Source organism: Anoplolepis gracilipes, chromosome 1, assembly GCF_047496725.1.
Source record: "Anoplolepis gracilipes chromosome 1, ASM4749672v1, whole genome shotgun sequence".
Taxonomy (NCBI): Eukaryota; Metazoa; Arthropoda; class Insecta; order Hymenoptera; family Formicidae; genus Anoplolepis; species Anoplolepis gracilipes.
Window position 1 is genome coordinate 5,119,463 of NC_132970.1, and position 23,970 is coordinate 5,143,432.

At 36.8% G+C, this 23,970-nt stretch overlaps 1 protein-coding gene across 11 annotated transcripts in view; it reads right to left on the reverse strand.

Annotated features, from left to right (window-relative positions):
• Ten-a (Teneurin-a transmembrane protein) overlaps positions 1-23,970 on the reverse strand; it is a 454,976-nt gene that overhangs the window by 29,602 nt on the left and 401,404 nt on the right. For 10 of the 11 annotated variants that reach the window (XM_072889393.1, XM_072889392.1, XM_072889390.1 and 7 more), the window contains 2 exons: positions 7,067-7,344; positions 515-634 (listed from right to left, as the gene is read on the reverse strand). In XM_072889393.1, the coding sequence (XP_072745494.1) occupies positions 515-634; positions 7,067-7,344 (398 nt within the window). The remainder of the gene's footprint in view (positions 1-514; positions 635-7,066; positions 7,345-23,970) is intronic. The other variant, XM_072889357.1, reaches the window with a different exon arrangement.

Here is a 23,970-nt window from a genome sequence, read left to right on the forward strand (position 1 = left end):
TACGAGGCTACGAAATTTTTACTTTGACTTACAAATTAATTATTAATTTTATTTTAAAAGACTAAAAGTATTTTGCACAATGAATTCATGAATCTTGAAATGTATTAAATTTATTAACTTTTAGCTAATCCGCAGTTCATCCGTCTAGGTTCTCTTTAATGCATTAACCTCTTAGGAAAATAATATTTTATTGAAAGACTCTAATTAAACATTCAAATCTAGAGAAACATTCACGTTATATGTTGCTTTGTTCCAAATGTATCAGTTTATATCAAGCGTGTTACATATAACTTAATTACTCAATTATCCTTCTGCATTGGTGCACAGCTCGTAGTGTGAAATCTTTATAGCGGATGACATTTGGATGCGCGACGATATAGTCTTCACTAAGGATATTATATCGATGGAACGTTCATCTACTCGCGCTTCCCAAAAGCAATTACCGTGTGACGCTGTACGCGAGAGTATTTACATCATGCAGAGTAGATGCAAATTAATACCGCTCGATATTTACCTTCTGTGGGTATCTGCGTGGATATCGAATCGTGAATGTGTGCGTTTTCGTGAGTGACAGCCTTGATATCTTGAACCAGAATGCAGTTAGTACTGTCTATCGGACGCATAGAGCTCACTGCTGGAAAATAAACATCAGAACATCCTAATGTGAGAATTTATACATGTGATTTGATGCAATATATAAAATTTTTCCTGTATAGCATTTATATTTATAATTTCATGTTTATCATTGTTACATAACAATATAAAATATTTAACATTAATTATTGTTATCATTATTAGTTATTATTATTATTATTATTATCATTGTTATTGTTATTATTGTTATTATTATTTGAAAATGAAACATTTGACCATTAATATTCAAGAAATTATTGCAATACCATTGAAAATAATAATTAAATATTAGAGATAATTAAATTCACGTTTTCTATGTTTCAACGTATAATATGTTCGTTAAATATGTTAAATATGTTCGCTTTCGACAGTTTCTTTAAGGCCTTTGGGAAATGCCTAAACTTATACATATAATATATATCACATACTAGATAGCGCTCACAGAAAATTTTCATAATTTTTGGACAGAAAAAAATCCATATATGATAGACCTTACATACAATTGCACACAGATAAGTATTATACATATTTGTAATATACGATGCGTATTCCGAGCAAAATAGCATTGCCATACGACGCTTTTATAGCGTCAGGAATCAGGAACGGCTTTAGTAGAATGTCTGAGAGTAGTCTAATGGGTTCATAAATTCGAACAATCGCTTTCGAATTACGATGGTGCACTAGATTTTCCATGACAAGTCGACTTTTTTGCTCGAGTAGCTTTTAAAGCAAAGTATCTGCGTAATAAAGTTCGAGACCTTTCGAGGTATCATTTTACGGATTACAATTGTATCACATACATGATATTGTCTTATCAAGAATTTTGGGCAAATGCATGCTTAACAAAATAATGTTAGATTTAACAATGTTTATTTTAATTCTTACTGCGTTTAACATAATTGTGATATAATTTTTTGATGTATAATATCAATGGACATCAAAGAGATTTAATACCAGCTGATATAACTCGAGATTAAATCTTATGTTGATATTCTATAATTGAAGTTACCTCTACAGTTTTATATCAAGTTTCGGGCCGTTTATATTAATGTTTTCTGAGCGATAAGTGCAAGTTCGTTGAATTTATAAACGCCATGATAAATTCGGCAATAAAACCCTTATCCGTGGCAGGATATTGCGGTTTAATTAATTATCTGTCTCGTGCGCCGCGAGCGTCACGAATTAATTACGCGGTTTAACGAGAGTTTTTAAAAAGGGGCAGGACCCGGCAACGCAACCCCGCAACTAACGACCTCTTGGCTTATCAACGCAACAAAACAGCGATAACGCATAATTGAATTCGCGTGTTATTGCCGCGCGGCTGATTTGACAAATAGCGATTCGCCGATACACTCGGCGCTTGATATTTAATGGACGCATTTTCGCCTACCGCGATTTATTGTATCGCGAATTGTATAAGCTTTCTGTCGCGATAATAGCACTCATTATCGCGCACGCTCATGCACTATTTCTAGTGGAATCACTATTGTGATTGTTATTACTCCTCTACAGAGCTTTGCTATACACTACACACACAAACGTGCGTAGGAAAATATATATGTATATATATCTCGCGTTGAATATATATAAAATCAATATCATAAAAACATATCACAGCAATTATTAAGCTTTTATAAAACAAACAGATATCAGTGAAAATTTAATATTTTAATATATGCAAATTTACATTTAATCTATCAAATAGTTTTTGCAAAAATGTCAAAGTTGTTTTTTTTATTATAAAAAAGTTCACCATACAGGCAATAGTCCTTGACAAGTTTCTTCGAGGTAAAGGAACTTACACGATACATGAGAAGATGAATACATACGTAAAAGTTTTTATACACATATACGCGTTCTCCACGCAAACTGATACGAGAGAACGAGCACACATACGCGCATGTCAGCCCGGAGATAGGCGAAATGACCGGAAAAGAGCGACTATTCCTTCGGGATCGACGTTGCCTGGCCGCTATGTAACTATCACTGAAATTGAGTTGCAGTGAACTGTGAATGACCTTATTTCGCGTATATGCCAGTCAGCGTTGCATCGTTTTCGTTCCCGCTTCATGTCATCGTAGCTCAGCAATTCAACTTTCTACGTATCATATACGTAACATATACGTATATACTGGGTATTTGAAAAATCGTACATTGACTTTAAAACATTAACATATAATATTAAATTAAGAAAAAATAATTTAACATTTAAAATGTATACATATGTCTTCTGTCACATCAATCTTTAGTAACATAAACGTGCATTTGCAATTTCTTGCCTAATACGCGGAATAAATTTTAATACTTTAATATATTAGAGAACTACAGGATTTTAAAATATGTTGAAAATTAAAGATAAAAGATAACAAATTTTCAAAGTAAATGTGCATTTAGTATTTCTGAATAATCTATAATCTAACGCTGATTGCGAGTTCCGAAACACCCTATACATTTTGTTACAAAGACAGCGTGAAACGAGATTATTCCAGAATTCAATATATATTCTGGATCAAGAGACCGTCAAGTTTTGGTGATGAGCTACAGAAAATTTAAAACTATAATGCAAGTTGTGAAAGGGTCGTTGCACTATTGTCTACCCTTTTGCGGGGATAAAAACAACGAGCGCGATTGTGAAGGACAGCGGGCACGTTCACAGGGCGCGCAAAGGAACAACTTTTTCAATTATATACTCCCGGATCGATAGAGCGATTCATTCCCGAGAATGATTCCCGGATTATCGTAGGATTATCCTGCCCCTACCCCCATCGGTCCGTTCCACCGCCCACTTCCGCTCGCGTACGTTATAATGAAATGTTTACAATCGATCCGTCTACCCTTTCGTTCCGATCCGCCGAAGCGTGAGTCCAGACACGACAATGTTATCGAGCTACCTATACAATGTCGCCATTATTAACGAGTTAACTACTAATGATGTAGTAATAATGTAATATGTTTTCTTATGATAAAGAAAACAAGCTACATGGATCAAATTAGAGTTTTTTTTTTTTAATAAGAAAGCATTTAGTTAAGAGTGAAAAACTGTTTTAAAATCGTGTGTATGTGTATATCTCGATATTTATTAATTACAATTAAAGAGTTTTAACAAACAAAACCTTAAAAAGATAGCTCTAAAAATCAAATTACCTCTAAAAATTATATTACCTCTAGAAACGAGAAATAGTTATAATTTATGTGTAAATGCGTGTATTAAAAAAATAGCAAATTGTCCTTTAATTTTTTTTTAATTCAATAAAATCATAATAAAATCGTGGAAGGACTCTATATCATAAGTGACTTGTCGCGAAACGATTTTTGTCCTAAAGATCACGAACGGGCAAACAAATATACGTCAAATTACCGAAAAGCAAAGCAACTCGCGTGCATACAAAATCCATGCGTTCTGAAGCGAGGTAAAGAGATGAAACGAAAAGAAAGGGTTCGCGTATCTTGCTGTGTTCGTGTGCTCGTGCGCGTACGCGTGTCTGCGTGTATGTGCTCGACGGGAGAGTAAACGGACCTGTATGCGATCGTATCAAAGAGGCGCGGAGGATGGAAGGGGACAACGCGCAAGGTTGGCGCTGTTGGGGTAGTTTGGATGCAGTAGCAAACAGGCAGATTGGATTCCAGACTCGATTTACTGGAATGCAGAAATAACAGCTGGCGAGCAGCCTTCTCGAAGCCGAGAACCGACTTTGCAATCTTCCCTCTTCCCTTTTCTCCTTCTGCGCGACACGCAGAACAGGAGAAAGAAGAAGAATATGAACAAAGGGTGAGGAAGGGTGAGAGGAAGAGGATAGTTTCGTAAGAGTGTGTAGGGAGAAACGGAGAATGTTATATAGAATCACGGGACACAATGCAGACCCAGCTATCCACGTTCTTTTCTTTTCCCCTTAAATCTTCTTAGTCCCTATGACCTCGGATGATAAAGTCTAATACGTCTGCGAGACGGACCTTGACCGTCGTTTGGATTTTCGGATTTCGCGCGGAATGCAAAAACGCGATTCGTATGGCGGCAAGAGAGAAGGAAATAGGGTTCTCTGTAGCGCGCTGATAACAGGCAAGCATTAATTTCCTTAATCGGACTCGGCGCCATGAAGATGCAGCGATTTTCAACCCCGTTCGCGCGTATCTTTAGCCTCGCACCTCGTTGGCTCCTACGTACATTAACATAACAGACGTGGCGCAGTCATTTTTCGAATTTTTTTTTGCAGCAATAATAACCTAATGTGGTACCAACACGATATTCTTTTAACGTTAATCTTAACGACGTGGATCAAGAATGTTGCTGTTGTCATGTTTAACTAAATAAGATTTCATGTTTACATACATCATGAGATTACGCTATAAGTTATTTATATAACAAAATTTGTCAATATTAGGCATCGGTTATATCGAGGTAGTGCGCTGTTAGTAACACAACTATCGATTTGTGCGTCGAATAGGCCATTGCCCCGCGAAATGTCCGATTCGTTTAGCAAAGATACATATTTATAATCTCTGTTAACTTGTCTTGTTTTCTTAACGAGTACATAATAATTAAGCTTGAAAATTTTTAAATAGATGATATACTATTGAACTTATTATTATTTATTATTATTATTAAGCTTGAAAATGATAAAGATATTATTGTGATATTGCTGCCTGAAATGAAATATTTTTCTATGTTTTTTGTAAGGGACTACTGCTAGATACATTATTAAGGAGACCTGGATATTGATTCATATGTACGAATGTGTTCGCTTCTTCCTCGCCCCTCCGACGCGTTACGGTTTGTAGTTTCTGAAGTATGAATATTATGGATAAAACACGTACCCCATGCCATTGAAATGCATCCTTTCTCATTATCGACGAGTAATACTTTTGCCTCTCCCTAACCGGACGGAGCCAACCACTCCGTGTTAAATGAACCATTATACTAGCAATGTTACGCTTGTAGCTCTTTACAGAAGATCAATAGATTTCTACTATTGAACAATATTTAATTTTCTCGAAGGCGACATATATTCTCGCTTATGTTATCTCATTTGATAGCGTTGCTCGCTATACAAAATACGAGGCTTCTGTTTTAGAAATGTGACAATATAATAATTAGTTTTAAAAGCCGCGCGTACTGCCTACGTTCTACTGGAAATAAACTCTATTCTGCAAATATGATTATAATAATAATTCAGTGGAGAGGAAGTTGAATAAACTTTAAAATTAAAAGCAAATTGATTTTACTAAAAACAAAAATAAAAAATCTGGTAAAAAAATGTTACTTTTATTACCGTATTTCTTCATTGCATAAAAAACTTCTTTCACATATTTATAACTGAAACATCATGGGAATAATGCCTTTGATGCTACATTTTGGAAGTTTATAACGGTCCAGCAATATCCCTTTGTAACAAACGTTTCAACGTAGCGCAAAATAAAATGGACTCGCGTGTTTTATAACCCGAAGCTGCTTCTGTCGCAAAGAAACACCGTAAACGTCAACCATAAAATAATGCTGTTGCGGCAATGTTACGTGCACCGTTGTTGCAAGAAAAATGTCAATGTATATCGTAGTGCACAGTGCGTTTTGCGGACGCATACAGCACCGCTACAATGTAAAATATTTCGGATAGTTTACTCTCCCTTGAGTTTAATTGAGTCTTTTGTGTTTCTATTTTTTATTTATTTCATGCTTTGTTCATTTGGCCGTTTCTGTTTATTAAATTTTAAATACATTATCCAAATTGTGAATATTTGAGTAAAAAACGTTTATTTTAGTATATTAAAAGCTGTTTTATATAAATCATTCTCCGTTCGCCTTCTTATATTGTTAATTGATAATTTTGTTTTCTTTATAAGTAGAATGAAAATATAAATTATACGCACTCTAATATCTGCAAGTCTCATTTGGTCATGATTTACATGATTACGCAAAATTCGTCATGCCTTTACGCGGAATGTTATAGTGTCAGTCATATATGTATAATCCCTCACTGTATATAGGAATTAGCATGGTGCAGTAATGCCGACGTTCCGATGGATTTTAGCATTAGGTGGGTTGGGTTAGTCGTAACCAGATTTGCAAGTTAATAATGAATTATTGTACCGTGAATTTCGGGTCAGCCAGCAATAGAATTGTGTGGACCATCCGCCGGTGGCGTGTTACGACTCGGACGTGCGCTTTGGGACTAATAAAAACGGCTCACTCAAATTTACGTCGGGGTAAATATTATTTATGAAATCGTTGTATTAAATGGCCCCTCGCTGTCGTATATTACAAATACAAATTTGACTATATCTTTAGACAATTTAACCTGACTACCGTTAATCTAATCAACTTGTTTGGTGCAAAATTAACTGTCGCATATATGCAGAGTATAGGAAAATTACACATTGATCGAATTAAACTTCGCAGGGTTATTTTCAGCATTATAATTATAAATACATAATTACTTACCAGCGAAGTATGCCAGCATCGCCGTAAGCGCCACAGCCAATAGAATCAGAGCGATCGAGAAGCATTTCCAAGAGCATCTATGCTGACAACGTTTATCGATGTGAAAGCGCGACGGCGAATACGGAGAATAGTGTGGAACCGCTGCAGCGCGAAGTGGAAAACCCGGCATCACCATAGCTTGGCCTTGTGCGCCTACTGTAGCAGTACCGCCATTTCCGGCACCACCTAAACCGCCGCCAAGAGAACCCACCGTCACTTGCTGTTGCGGTGGCGGAAGCCTGAAACAATAAATAATAATCGATGTTATTAAAATAGTTTGAGATGTATTGTGAAAGTTATGTCACATACGATTATGTCTCATCTATGGTATGTTTAATTTAAATTAAATTCTTCACAGCTCCATCATAATTCGATAGACGCATTATTAAGCATGATATGACAAATTGTTCGCACGATTGTAAGCAATCGCAAATCGGACCATAGTCGACGTCGATTAGCATCTCTCACATATCTCGCTTACCACTGATTATTAGTTAAATTCATGCTGATACGTGTGCTGATCGGTGTGTCGGGGTAATAAATGGGAGAGTTGACTATACATACTCACATAACCGATCGCTTGATCCGGAGCATTGCTCCAAGGGCGATACGTATCCCCGATAAATCGACAGACTGGTATCTGTTTTAGTGCACGTGTGCTTGCGAAGGCGGCAGACGCCTGTGAGGTACATGAACTAGAGTACCGGCGATGTGCGTTTAGGGATGCAGATAACGCATCCCCGGAGTTTATAAAAGATGCAGATGCCGCCATTAAGCTCGACATTGACGGGCCGCGTGTGCGTGTATCGTTGCACGAGACCCGCGGGCTTTCGGAAAATGACGTTCGCGTGGGTGACAAGGTTAAGGCCCTTAGCCGTCGGACCCGTGTCAAGGATTTTATTTTCATCATCGACGATATTTATCTTCGTCCCCCCGTTGAGAGACTGGGGATAAGCGCGGTCGAAGCTGGCCGGATGAAGGGCCAACGTCGAAACAGGGATTTAATATGGTGCCTAGGATAAATATAGTTTTCCGATAATCATGCGAACTCATGAATAGCATTATGCGCACGCAATAATGTATGACTCGCTCCGCCGTGGCCTGAAATCCCGTAAGAATAACTCGATTGACAGTACGTTTGGTAGGGACGAGAAATATAAAGGGAAGAGCGAGGAGAGAGAACTAAAGCGACCAAAAAAGGAAACAAGCGGGAACTTAACAATGCGCTGCGACGCCAATATATTGGATTTTCCGCTTAAAAATTCACATGGTATAAAGCCTCTGAATACGGGTCCGGCTGGTTAAATCAAATATTTATGAAATCTTTTTCAAATTGGTTTTACACGGGCTCGATGAGAAAGCAGTCAGAACATTGGATAAATTTAATCTCGAACTCATTACCTTAAGATAACGCGTTTCATTTGCATGATATATAGACAAAGTGATTTACAGTGACTTAAATAAAAAATATTTCCAGGATATAATATATATGATACGAGTACGTATGTTGAGCAGAAAAATTTTTTTTCTTTTAATTACGCTTATTAAATAAATAAATCTTTCTTTACTTATTCAGCACACTCAAGACCAAATTGTTTAACAATTTTTCCTTGCTACATAATTCCAAAAATATTAACAATTTAAGAATGATGATTTATGAATTTTATCCTTTTATAAAGTGTAATATTTTTATCATTACAAACTCAGAAAAATTTCACAGTCGCATTTTGTTAAAAATGATGAATCTTACAAATAAAAATTTTAAATTTAAACTAAGAGATATCTTTTCAAGTTCTGAAAGACGAGCGTTTCTTCTCCCTTCAAGAAATCAGTGAGATGTATCGTGTGTTTCGTGCAATTTATAAGTTGCTTAACAAATCCAGTCCGACAAATACCATAAATAATCACGCTTAGATCCCGACGCCTCGCAATCCTATAAACGTCTGCTCATATTTCCCAGAGCAGGAAGCAATCAGACACGACATGAAAAAATATCACTGGCAGGAGTCCCGCCGTTCTTACGCGCGACAGCGCAGAAAAAAATAAAAGATATGCGAGAGAAGAAATCCCGCGCCATAAATATTATTTTTTCCTCGGAATCATTAATTTAAGAATAATGCCTGTGGCATAAAATTAATTTACTAAAAGTATCAGCATCCTTGACAAAAATCGTGGAGGAAAAAGTTTAATGGCTAAATAATGGAGGTTTTTTCAAAGCTGGATAATAGCCAGAGACAGCCTTATTTGAACTTTGAATTATTTGATAAAAGATCAGAGTTATGCGAGGGAGTGTGCACTCCTAAAATAATTCAATTATTGATGAAAAAATGTATGATTTAATAAAGATATAAACTATATTTATAGAATGTAATTCTCTCTCTGTATAACGTACAGAAAATATTTTAGATTTTCTGCAGTTTCTTTTATGTAGACATCAACCAATATAAAAATATAAAAAGAAATTTTTCAAAAATTGAATAACAGAAAGATTGATGTTTCTACATGTAAATGACTTTGCTCGCAATATAATATTTCTATATTATTGATATTAATAATTTGAAATTCATATATACGACACTGTAACTGATTATTGAATCAAATTAATTTGCTGGCATTATTTTTTTCGCCTAAACATTAATTAACTCGAGCGATTAATTTACGATGCTTCACAATTATTCCCATATCCGATCAGAATATCCAATTGAAACTCTGAAAGTTTTTCCTAAGAAATAAATAAATCTAACTTCCTGAATCTCTCTTTTTCTTTCTCTCTCTTTCTCCTAAGAGCCTTCCAACAGATGTACGATGCTTCGGCTGGGACAACCGGATTCTTGATTGTACGTAACAGACAAATGAAGCAAGGGGAGTGGCTGAAAACAAGATGAACGAGGAAAGAGGAGAGACAGTAAAGCCAGGGTTGCACTACGGAAGAACGAAGTAAGCAGCAATTCGGTGTGTTCACGCCGTGGCCCCTCTCCAAGCCGGGTTAATCCATTTGTGCGAGTAAATCGGTTAGCTGAAATTGGGTTATATTTCCTAATCGATACGATGGATTAAGTTACCGGTCGGTCCGTTCTCTAGCGCGTCGGTCACGATGCATGGCTCTTTCTTCGCTAATTATCGTTAATAGCACAGCAGAGGAAACGTGAGACAAATATATAATCCAACGTTTTTGCAAAATTACAGTATTATTGTACTTTTGTATCACATTTGAATAATATCGATAAAACTCTGTCAACATTTCCAATTATAAAAAAAGCATCGCGATACATGATATTCTGATGGAGTTAATATATTTTTCAATGCAATTTTCAGTTTATCGTATAAATTTACCAAATTCCATCGAGATTGCTGGATTACTCAGAAACGTATTGCAAATTTCAAACGTCGTTCCCGTTGATTCGATCCCATCGGTTCGGTGATTTTTCTTGTGACAGCTTAATCTAACTCAGGGACATAAGCGTAAAGCTAAAGCGAGAAGTTGTCGCGGTACGACTTTTGGAAAGGAAGTTCGAAAATGTGCACGGATGCTCCTTTAACCAATGTAAAAGTGGGTCGAGGAGTACCGAGTTTGATCGTCAGCAACCTGGGCGGATTACGCAGTTCTCATTGCTGCGAACTTAAGATGCCCGTGTTAAGGTATCTAAGTTAAGTCGTAGTCTAGTCACGAAAGGACCCAACGTCACTTTAAGCAGGTAGCTCCTCCAATTAGACGACACGACGATGGTGGTAGATGTGGATTGTATGAATGTGTACACAACACCTTCACCGATTAAACCAATTGGACGGCTGTCTGACATATTGAAAGTTAAAGAGGTAATTGCGAGCGGCGTTGCTGCCACATATTGAGTTGAGTGGAAGTCTGAGTGGAAGATTGGACTGTTTCAGCTGTGTGAGCTGAAGATGAGCTGAAGCTCAAGCGTGTGATCCAATTATGATGTAACGCATGTTTCATCGGAGAAATAATTGTAAGCGGTGAGTGCCCTACACAGTTTATACGTCATACGTGAAAATCTTTCTGATGTCCTTCATTAAAAATCAATGAGCGATAGAATGGTCTTCGAGAACAGTAGAGAAGCATATGTTAAAAGCAAGTCCAAATACACAGTCGTCAATTGTTCTATTATTATTAATTCAATAAAGTTCAGCATGCTTGTAAGTCTTGTAATTGTTTATTTTTTTTAATTCTGTTTAAATCTTCTATGTATGCAAATTATGTAAATTTTAATCCCTTAAAAAATTTTATAATAAAATGAAACAATAATATCAGCAACTGAGAGATACTTATCTCTGCATTTTCAGCATTATTTCCACAGAGAGAAATTTCTCTTCATGTAATAATAAATATGTTCATTATGAAATCTTTAATGTCTATCATTCTCTATTCTACGTAAATCTCTCTTGTCCGAAATTAAACTAGCGTATCTAACATCTAAAGTGAGATATCTATCCTGCAGTAACGTTACTCTGGTAGTCTCCGGCCACTAGAAAACATAATGGGTCCTTCCGAGAAGGGAGAGCGTGAAAAATCTCAGAGGCCGTTGATACTCGATCGTTTGTCACGAGCGGCGCTTATCTGTGATCTCTCTCAAGGAGATCGTGTCGCGCAGACGAAGGCGTCTTCAGGTAAGACGATTGTCGTGAAACGCTACGTAGAGCGTTCCCCATAGGAGGTACACACGTAAAAAGAATCCTAATAAAAATCTGATACCTCGATCCGCGCTCGAGTCCGCCCCAAACGCGCGTTTCAAAAGAGAAGATAAGGTGACAGAGAGACATACAGGTAACGCGACGCGCCGCAGTTGAAATTGAATCCCACTCTCAGCTGAAAAATTACGATCGTTTCTAACACTGTGCCTGACGGATAATGAAGTCTGCTGCTCTCTCAGCCATTGTTCCGCGAGGGCATGTCAGCATAGCCGCGCCTTCCGACAGCCTTGCTTTCTCGCCGTTAGCGCGACGCTTCTAATTATTAATTTCGGCCTTTTAATATTAATTAGACTCGCGCGGAGCGCTATGCGCTGTAATGGAACGGCGTGATTACGCCGAGATTATAATTTTAATCGCTCGATTACCGCGCTGAGGGAGAGAGAGAGAGAGAGAGAGAGAGAGAGAGAGAGAGAGAGAGAGAGAGAGAGAGAGAGAGAGAGAGAGAGAGAGAGAGAGAGAGAGAGAGAGAACATCGCTTCGTGTCTGACTTCTAAACGTAGAAGGCTGCGGCGACGCAGCTCTTGCATGCGTTTCCCGACACATAATAATAGGTGCGATACCGCTGAATATTCAAAGAGACGTACGTCTCTCTCTTTCTCCCTCTCTCTCTCTCTCTCTCTCTCTTTCTCTCCATGCCTCGAAGACTTCGCGGTATTAGAATTTTAAAGCTGCAAGGCATCTCGTAAACTACGCAAAGCTTTATGTCTATTATCTTTAGCTAAACTTCGCATTCGCATGCTATATGCATTATCTATATATGTATAGATATATATTAATATATATTATATGTATATAATTTTCTTATGTTACATAGAAAATGAAAGATTTTCACAAGTTATCTGTTAATGAAAAATAATTGAGGATGCTGCAAGGATTGTGAATATTTTTTTGTCAAACACTCCTCACTTATCAAGTTTTATATAAGTATATATACATCAAGAAAAATCGATAATAAATGAGATAAAAATAATGAGGAAGAGGTTGTAAACTTAAGCACAAGTTGCTTCATAAGTTTGCATTCTCAAAATCTTCCAACAAAGTAGATCCCGCATATTTTTATACATCATGTACAAACTAGCTGCAAGCCCAAGTAATACCTCCGCAAGAAGTTATCAGATTGCTCCGAGCGAAATTTATGTCGCAATATCATTTTTGAGGATTTTCTCATATTTCGCATAAAGCTACGTAAGCCTGAGTAATATCGTGAAATGAAATCTCCGTGAATGTTTCCCATACGGTGAAACTGATATGGTTATACATCTATCCGTGCGTACGCGCGCGTATAGATGTATAATAATATCATTATATTAAATTAACTATAATCATTAAAACACCAAATGTGCTGCTCCGCTTGGGATAATTCGCGATATTGGAATAAAAAAACTCGGTTTTTATAAATCTAGATTTGTAAAGGAATTAAAGAATCTAATCCATCCAACTGTCGTTATTATCGCGTGACGACACAGTCGTCAGTCTCGCGAATCGAAACTGCCGTGCGAACGTTCGATAAGAATGACGGTGTTAATGGCCGCGCTGACCACGGTTCTAAACGAGCGTGCGGCTCCCTCGCGCCCCTTGCTGCCGCGTAGGAGCAGGGCGGGGGACACACTGCGGGGGCTAATGTCAGTCGTAACGTTATAAAACGCGACACCGGGCAGCTGGCTAACACCCCGCCTGGTAATACAATCCCGCGTAAATCCTATGCCTTCTCTTCTCTTCGACCGTATACCACCAACCAGTTTCCGTGGTTTATTGCCATCCGGCGTCGCGTTAAAAGGACACCAGCTGCGCGCGCGAGAAAGAACGAAAGCGTGCGCGCACGCGTGGCTGCAGAAATCGGAATCCGCTGCGCGATATCTCGATAAGAAGAGATCCACGAGCTCTCCGGTAACACGTTTCCGCCTTGAGCGAGAACGCTTTTCTACTCTGATCGTTTTATTGCTTGTAAAAATCTTGTGACTGTACGAGTTACGTGTACTCTGGGATCTCAAAATGTGAAAAGAGAGAGATATTTTATTCTTTAAAATATCTTAAAGTTTTAAAGCTGTACACTACTCACATTATAAATATTATTACAATAAAAGGCCCTGTGAAATTTCTTTCAGCTTTTATGTCTGGTAGTTATATACATATAATGAAGAATTGCAAGATCAATTTACGTCTCAAATTCCTTGTCAGTACTTCAATTTATTATTGCGTTTCGCACTTTTACAAATGAAAGCAAAATAATTTAGTACGTCTGAACTTGGAGCAATTAAACATGGCACGATACGATCTTACGTGCGGAAAGGATGGTTGTTAAATCCGTTTAACGAGCTGCGATTAGCGGCGCAACGACTGAGTTCATAAATTATCGTCACTACAAGGCGTACATACATCTGTACTGTTCAAGCATTTGTATTTTACACTATATTGCTGACATGTAAATACGAGATCACAATGAAACGTTATATACTGTTGCACAAGAATATGCAAATTGGAATTTAAATTGATATCTGTAATCATGATTAATTTGCCCATCTGTTTATAACTTTGAATGTCAAAAATCTGAACTTTTATCTCGACCATTGTAGATAGATACTGTGTCTTTCGAATTTTTCCTCGGACACGTTCTATTTTATCGTAGACGAAATTCGAGGTCGACGACTCGTTGCGCTGCATAATTCTACGATAAAGGTTCCCTCGTCGCGAATATCATCGACCATGCGCTGTCGGTTTGTTCGAGAACAAGTATGTTTTTCTCGGATTATATTTTTCCTGCGAGATATACCGTTTTCTCAAAATTATTTTTCTCTTTACTCTTTCCTCTAACGCATAAGAAAAGAACTTATAAAAACAATATCTTAAATATAATTTTATGTACATACATATATACATATATACATAATAGAATACATATTTTTTTATTTTCCCATTATTCTTTTTTGTTCTTTCTCTTTCGCGTTTCATTTTCAACTCCTAGTTGGGACATTGCCATCGATTCTCACTTTAGCGGAAGTTGGACATTCTCCTCGGACGTACGACCTACTTTATCGCAGACGAGGTCCGAATTCCGCGATTCGTCATGCCGTATAATTTCGCGATAAAGGCTTCCCGTGCTCTATTGTCAACGGCGCGTCGCCGGCACCGACTTGTTCGAGGAAGTCTATGTTTTCCTAACGTTATATATATTTATGCGACAATGCATTAGCTTTGAAATCACTTCCCGGCTGGCTTCCTGCGACTGCGACTGCGAATCTCGCTGGGCATCACTCCGTGCCGAGCTTCGGTGAGATAGAATCGCGCAAGACGTGAGAGGAATCCCTCGGCCTCTCGCAGACGTGGTGTATTCGAAGCGAAAATCCAATCTTTCTCGAGCCATTCTGGAGCCCATGCCTCGATAAGAGATGTCATCTCTCTTTTCCCTCTTCCTTTTTCCCTTCCCCTCCCCCCCCCCCCCGCGCCGAATTTCTCTCTTTATCTTTGAATTTCCGTGTCAATAGTTCATCGCTTTCTCTGTAAACCTCTTTGTGGCAAACGTCTCCAAAGATCCCTCATAAAAATCATAAAATAACATTCGCGATTCTGATTAGTTTAGTTTCACATTTCAGTAAAACCGACTGCTTTAAATAAAATCGTAATAACTCCGCGAAGAAGAGTGTTTCGTGGAAAATCTCATATTACGATACGGTTTCTGTTCTTCGGCGTTAAGTTGCAAAGCGAAGACGAAATCCTGTCTCAAAGGTGAAGCACATTTTTATATATAACTTTTAACGAGTTCGCCGATGAAGTTTATTTTTGTCGAGCGGATTCGATTGAAATTTGATCTATATAATCCTTATTGAATGCAATTACTTCGGTTCACGGTTTTTTGTAATTTCTTTACATATTATAGATACTTATTTTTCAAATTATATGATTTTAAATTATATAAAAATTGAAATTATATAATTTCAGATTATATAATCTGTATTTTCTTTTTATTTAAATAAGACATAGGGGTTAGACGAATATTTTTTATTTAAAAATACATGAAACCTAGACCCTCGGTTTTGATATGCAATCTCTATCAAAGATACACGCATCGTTTGAAGAGAATCGCGAGGTATATTTTGTGCGGGTGTATCATCACCGATACGCATGCATCAATACTACAGCCACGTACATAGAAAAGTTTCTGGTAAGAAGAATATTGTACGTGTCTGCCGCGATTTATGTGGCAGTGTGCTAGGACGATTGTGCGTCCCTTATTCCGCTTCTTTATTGCAAGCGATCAGAATTGAATAATGCAGTGGACGCGAGCCGGCGGAAGCGGTTCTGCATCGAGGAGCAAAAGCTCTGAACACCATCTTTCCGTACATACGAAGAGAAGAGATATACCCATATGTACAATATACACATATATAGACGCTAGACGTATGTATATATAAAGTGCCCAGGAATTCAGGTATATACTAGCTGTAGAGATTTGTTCCCCGGACGTATATGTGAAAGATACGATGCATATTCTTCTCGCACAATGCATAGGTTGTCCGATGCTTCGAAAATATTGACTTCCGTGGAGAGCGAAATTAACCTTTAACAGCTTGAACGCGAGAAATAAACCAACAGAGTTGCTAACGTGGCGCATTCGAAACGCATTTCATCAACATCGGTTTTAATTTTAATTTTTTTGATTAATGATTCTCGATCACTCAGAATACTTAATCGATTTTTTGTTTTATTCTAATGCTAAACACTAAAGAAAAAAATTGATTAAGTTTATCACGTATTATATAGAGATTGCCTCTACATATTGCACAATGTTTCTATGCTTAAGTGAAAGTATATATGTATAATCGGGCACATATACGTACACACACACATACAATAATTATTAATATATTTTTTCAATTTTGTGTGAACAATCGATGCTTTCATCGTTTCATTTCCATGTACAAACTTTATCCATCGCACGCTGCAAAATATGTCCGACACAATTTATAATCCATCTTTCAAATATTATCGATTCGGCCGAATTCATCGAGCAACTATCAAACGTGCAATTTACAGATGTTAATGAAATTGTTTTCTATATGGGAATTATTACTTTGAGATTCAATTTCGGCACAGCTTAAAAGCACTGACAAGTTCATTATACATAGTTTTAAATAAAGCGATTTAAAACGCGAATGCGATTTGTATCGTTCAATGCTACGTAATGAAATGCAAACGATAAAAGTATTAATATACAGCTGATTAATATTATATAACTAGCTTAAACTACCCGGCGTTGCCTGGGCTTCTTATAATTCATCAGCATTTGTGGAAATGTGAAAACCAAACAATAACATTGAAATTAATTCATACTGATGTAACGTACAAATTCATTTAGTGTATCATTTTGTACTGTTGTATTACTATGAGTATATACATATATTATACAACATCGCTAATTTGTTATTCTAATGCGATAACATTATTTTTGGTTTTCCTCTCTGTGGCGAAAATATATAAATGTTTCAGTATGCCTACTCTGGAGCAAACAACATATAGCTGTGGAAAAAACATAGACTTTCTTAAATTATCACAAAGTGTCAATTGGATAAAATCAGGGAAGAAGTAATGTCCAATTTTATGGTAGCGTATATTTTTCGCAGGCTTCTCAGATTCGTAGAAAGTAACTATATACCTAAAATTTGGTCTAGATAGATTGAAGGGTGTAGGAGTTTATAGGGAAACAGACAATCTATATTGTATACAGATTCAGAACTATATTTTTTTTTAATGAAAATAGAGTCAATATTTATCTCATAAATTTAAATTCAGATTTAGTTATGCGTGATTATTTAATTTATATTATTTATTATTAGAAACAAAAGATTAATGAGATATAAAAGTTTTAAGAGCAAAATACATCTGTTTTATGCGAACATTGCGAAACGTTGCATAACAAGTTTTTTCTTTAATAAACTTTTTTATCAGAATACATTATTAAAGAGGATGTCAACAATAACGTTAAATGTGTATCATAATTATTAGTTGTAAAATTAAGTTTATAAAAACATAGTGCACTACTGCTTGCAAAGAAACTTTCAAGTTTTCCCATTATGACAAACTCCGTTGATTTAACAGCAAACGGTCTACGTAAAAAAACGACAAAAGATGCTCCGTATATGTTTTTGTTATGCTTACACAAATATTATGCTACATAAAAACTATATTCAAATCATCTCTTGTTATCTTGCATATGTATATATATATATATATTGTCTGTATATGTATATTTATATTGTATAGATAATAGAAAAAAACTTGGATGCAGTAAAAATTTGAAATATTTATTTTTTTGAGATCAACTTTGTTAAAAAATTGTAATTTTTATCTAATAAAAAAATTTAATAAACTTTAATACTGATGTATATAATAAATTATTGTTCTTTCATTAGCTAGCTCGTATAATTGCACTAATGCCAGATTAAATTAATACCAAGAAATTTATCAATGCAGTATTTGTCAGGCGTGTTGTTGCAGTATTTGTCGCAGAGAAGTTTATGGTTAAGAAAAATAATCCAATAAAGTGTATCACTGCGGGCAAAGTTTCCTTTTTTGAAACAAGTTTACTCGAAAACTTGCCTTGATGATTATCGCGTAAGGGGATGCGGTACGTTGTGCGTATTAGCGGCATATCCCTTAAAAATGGCTCTCGGCTTTTATGGATCCCATCAGACGATAACGACCGTTTTGGCTTCCGAGTCGAAGCACGTTCCGTGACTGTCGGTCGCAACACAAGGCGGTGGCAATTCGGTTGGCGCGAGGAAAGATGATCGGTCGAGCTAGGGAAAGAAGACGCCCGAGAGTCCCAGTGTGCGGAAGCCATTATTGCGAGACACGGATGGACGATATCCGGATGGCAAAGGCAATGTGGGACACGTGGAGAGAAAAGCCAGAGGCCGACGAGACGACGATGCCAGCTGTGCGATCGCGCGCATAGAACAACCCTCGACCTCTAGCGCGAACTTCTCTCACGCGAGTGGAACTTCTACGCGCGAGGAATCGAAAGGGTGCGCGAGACCGGGGATGAGAGGATGGATGTATCATCCTCACGACTCTTCACAAACTTTGGCAACATTCGATCATCGTCGCCCTCTGCCGTTTCCCCCTCTTTTCCCTTCCCCTCTCTCTTCCCGCTTTCTATCGTGACGATGAACCGCCTGTCGCATCCCTAAGAGTGTGAGCCGACGTGAAGTCGCGCCAGGGCCAAAGAAGAAAGCCGCGAACCGATGCGAAGATGAGGGGAGAATATTACACCACGTGTGCCGGTAATAAGACCGCGCACGTGACGATAATGCAAAAATGTCCTCTTAGGTTCTTCGTCCCATTCGGCTGTTTCGTTTCTCCTCTTCTGCCTTGTTTTCTCTTGTCTTCTCACCACAAAGCTTTTTTATCTCTTCGTTCCCCGCTTGTTTTCATAGTTTCAAATGTTAGTGTATTTTCTACATTCGAGAGATATACTTTAATGTGTTTCTTATGACATTCGATTAAATTGGATTCTTCTTTTATTTTTTATTTGTCTATTAGATTCAAATCTAAATAGATAAAATGGATAAGATTTGAATGATTACGTATTTTTTTAATAAAATGAGAGAAATAAAAATTATAGAAAATTTAAAAATATAAAAACTCAAAGAAAAATAAAAAAGAAAATGAATAAACAAAGAATATCAGAAATTAATTAAATTATTAGTATTGTTTGCATAAATAGTATGATCGATTCCTGTAACAATATCGCCATTTAATCCTCTAGGTTAATTTTCGATGCAGAAATCACATAATTATTTTGTGGAATATTCGATCGTGTACCTCAAATAATTTGAATGCACGATACGTGTTAAATTGTATACAATATAATTTCGGAAACAATAATCGGATATGCACGTTGTCAACTTGACTGAATAACGAACATCCGGGATTGAATTTACTCTTTAAAGAATCATATTTTATGTCCACGCCATATTTTCAATTTCATATTTAAAAAGGGAAAATACAATGCATGCAATATATCTTCAAAGGTCCTTTATTCAACTGAATGTTTTTCAGCTGAAAATTTTCGCATAAAACATCTATTTATACATTTTTTGGCATAAGATTGCGAGTGTTTCATTATTGTCGTTATCACTTTTCTTTCAATTTGAATCAACAAAGATTGCAGATAATTTTCTTCAACGGAAGAAAATCTCATATAGATAAAAAGGCTCCGATATCCATACATCTGTACACCCGATATCTCCAGAAATGAGATCTTTCATAAACATTTCTTCCGCCAGGATCAGACTGTCTCATTGCCCACGAAATTGACGACAATCCGTCGGTCAAGCATCGCTTATTCTAAGGCGTAGAACGTAAGAAAGTGGAAAACAATGTGCGAGCATACCATTTGATATTTTTAGTTGAACCTCAACTATAGAATTGTCCTCTGTCGTTTCGTTCTCATCCACCCTCTTTTCAGGCTTTTTGTCCTCACGCCGTGTCTTTTCGCTCTACGTAGGAGGGGACTCAATTTCATCTCGGTCGAGGGAAGAAGAGAAAGAGACAGAGAGAGAGAAAGAGAGACAGAGAAAGCTGGCGTGCCGGGTCACGGCGTAATGAAGAAAAATCTTAGGAGGATATTGCAGATAGCGGACGAGGGTTGCGACATTTCCACATACGTAGACGTAACGGTCTTCGTCGAATGGGCCTGGGGAAGGGTCGAAGGGCAGCGAGTCGTAGCGCGTCATTATTTTGAGTGCGACACGCCTGTAGAAATGAGACGCGCGGCGCCAAGCAACGATGCGCGGCAGAGAAACAGAGAAGGCGTGGTGAAGGCTGAAGGCTGAAGGCTGAAGGCTGGTGGTCTTCTCTTTAACGATGATGATAACGTCGCGTTAGAACGACGACGGCGACGATGAGATGGCTCGCGCCATTTGCGAAGTGCGACAAATGCCGTCGTTACCCTTCGCGTAACATTGATGGGAAATGATTTTTCATCGACTGCGTTCGATGATGTGAGGAAGATCGCTATACGAAGGGACCGCGTCGAATGGAAAACAATTTACTTTTACCTCTGTTATATATTTCCAAGTAAACGTGTCGGAAGAAAATCGCCTTTTCACCGATCGATACATTCAATATATCGATGATTAGATTACAATACGGCGTATTCAGATATGCCATTATAATCAGGCGATCATTTGTATGGTTATTTGACGACAAATACATCTTTGGCGTTATTATTGAGATCGTTGTTTTCGCTTCTGTTTGCTCTACGGGCGTTTACTGTTTGCTTGAATACAATTCTCGTTGGAAGGAACTTGCAAACAATATTAATGCAACATACGAGCAGCAAAGTAGGTTATATTTCTGACAAAGCATTTCAGCTTTGTCATTCTAGCAATCCATCGTTTGAAGCATCCTGCATCAATCAAATCGGTATAATAATAATAATAACTTGTCTCTCACTGAATTTGTCTATGCGTATGAATTCTAATACGATCTGTATAGAATTTTAAATATTGGCAGTGATGTTAAACGTCAACATTTTTAATTACATTATTCTTTTAATTATTATTTTATAAAATATTTTCACACGTCATTTTCTCTATCTATATGTGTGATGTGTATTTAAAATTCTTGAATTTTTAAAGATTTGTTTCTAAAGGAGAGGATTATTAAAGAATGTGGTTGTATAATTACGGATATTCATTATCACAATTACATTTATGTAATTGATAAATATGTATTTAATATACGACAGAATTGTAAACTAAAGAATAATTGATAAATATTATTTAACGAGAGAGAAGGAGAGAAAGAGATCGAGAATGTAATTAATTAATAAATTAATGGATACATATATAGCGTCAACGTGGTAATAGTATTGTGACGAAACGTAATTAATAACTGTCGCTTAGTGAAATACGAAGTATACGTAATTTAACGAATGTCGAGTATAATCATATTTTTTTGTTGGCGGCTATGTTACTTGCAATAACACGCGGAAAAAGCGTTTATTGTTATTCTTCAGACAGGTGTTATACTCTTTCTTACATAATTAATCATTCTCTAGTATTAAAAGTTTTGCGAGATATCTCGTTAAAACGTTTCTTCATCTTTCACTGCCTCTATCTCTTTCTCAAAATTTATTCTGTTGTTTACTGTTGTTTATAATATTATTAGTAAGAAAGATTTATGTATTAAATCTTAGAAAGATTAATCGTTATTTAATTTTTAATATTATATTACATTTATATAAATAATCGTACTTATATCCTTCTGTAAAAAAAACCATTGGATAGTTTGAAATATTCTGGAGATATTACGCCAAAACCGATCAATTCGAGTAACTTCTAAGAAATGGCCACTTCACGTCGTTCATATAAATTAAGTTTGCTCAAGCTCACCCCGAGTTCTGATAATTAACGCTTCCCGCATCGCTCCCATCTATCGTTCGAGGCGCTTTACCCTTCAGGCTTTACTCTTTCCGGAAAGGAAAGAGAGATCTGACCTCCGACCCTCTCTACGACAACCTTAGCCGTGTAAATCTAATTTCGAGGGTTACGATTGTCCGTTGCATTATATATGTTCTGTCTGCAGAACCGTTCCCTTGGTCGATAGGTGGTGACCGATCTCGGCGAAGGGGTTCCACGAAACCCTTCCGTCTCTTCTCGCTTCGTGCGCAAAAAGAACGAACGAGAATAGTAAATTACGTGGCTTAATGCATTCTCAGCCTGCACAACTTCATAGATAGCTTTAACTTTCGTATTTTTAGATCATAGCAATTTTTCATATTTAGCATTACGCGGCAATATCGCCCTATTTATAGCCAAATAGCTTTGTTGAACGCCACGTGCCTCCCACTTCGTCCCTTTTTTTTTTTTTGTCATCAGAAAGGACGTAAACTCGATGATAATTCAAAGGCTAAAATGTCAGTCACACATTATTCAACTTGTTGGCTCTGTCGAGTTCTATTGAAATGTACAATATATAACGATCTATAAATGCCAGTTTTTCTGACACTTCTTGGCATGCTTAATAAAACAGCAATAACAGCTCCTCAATCAAAATAATGAGCGACATTTCTTTTTAGCATATTTTTAGAATTACCTCTATATAACTTCTATCATTTAATCATTGAAAATGTATCTCACAAAAATAGAATAATATTAGATATTGTAGATTAGAATATCGTTCGAATTTCAAGTCTAAAAATAATATTTGTAATACAGAAAATAAAAATGACAGAATGGGATGATTAATTAAATAACATAACGATTAATTAGATAAAATTAACAAAGCAACAATTATAATGCGTGAATCAATCATTCAAAACGGTAAAAAAATTCAAAGTTTAAGTTTAATTTTAACTTTAAAAATATTTTGCAAAGATATGAAATAACTGTGACTCCAAAAATATTTATATTTATGTATTTATATAATTAATAATTTATATAGTAGATATTTTATATAGTTCATCAAACAGATTTTACAATATTTAACTACACAATATTTCTCCCTTTGTACATTGTTTATTACGAACGATCGTGTATATCTCGTCAGGAGAAAATCCTCCTCCTACATCTAGTTACATTTTCATGAAATGCGTATCTCCCATGTTTTGGCATCTCCCGACTGTACCGGCGCGTAAGATTTATGGTGCCCGCGAACTCTGTTCGATCTGTTGCAAATCTATCCACGGGCAATATTTTATACGAGCGTGTACTTTACGGCTTCCCCGAAACTTATCCTGGATGGCACGATATAAGCTTCTTCTATCCCGGTACGGAATTCCGTGAGGTCGAGAGAGGGAAATAATGAACGAGGTTTCGCGCGAGCAGCCGGAGAGATTCGCAGCTAAATATTTCCAAGGGAAAAAAAAAGGGAAAAAGAAAGAGGCGCACGCCGCGCCTCGATTCAATGCTCAGGTTATTAATGCCGTTATGAATGTTGAATAGAGCGTCGTGAAACGTTAAGTACACACGTTTCTGACTTCGGCAAATTGTCTTACTAGTATTGTTAGTGAAAAAGGCGGTAAAAATAGATTTTAATAATAAGCGAGCCGAGAAACACGATATCCTCGCAGTTAATTTATTGCGACGAATAACAGAGGAACGATAATTTAATTAACGAACTCGAATCAAATGGCATATTTATTGTATCTT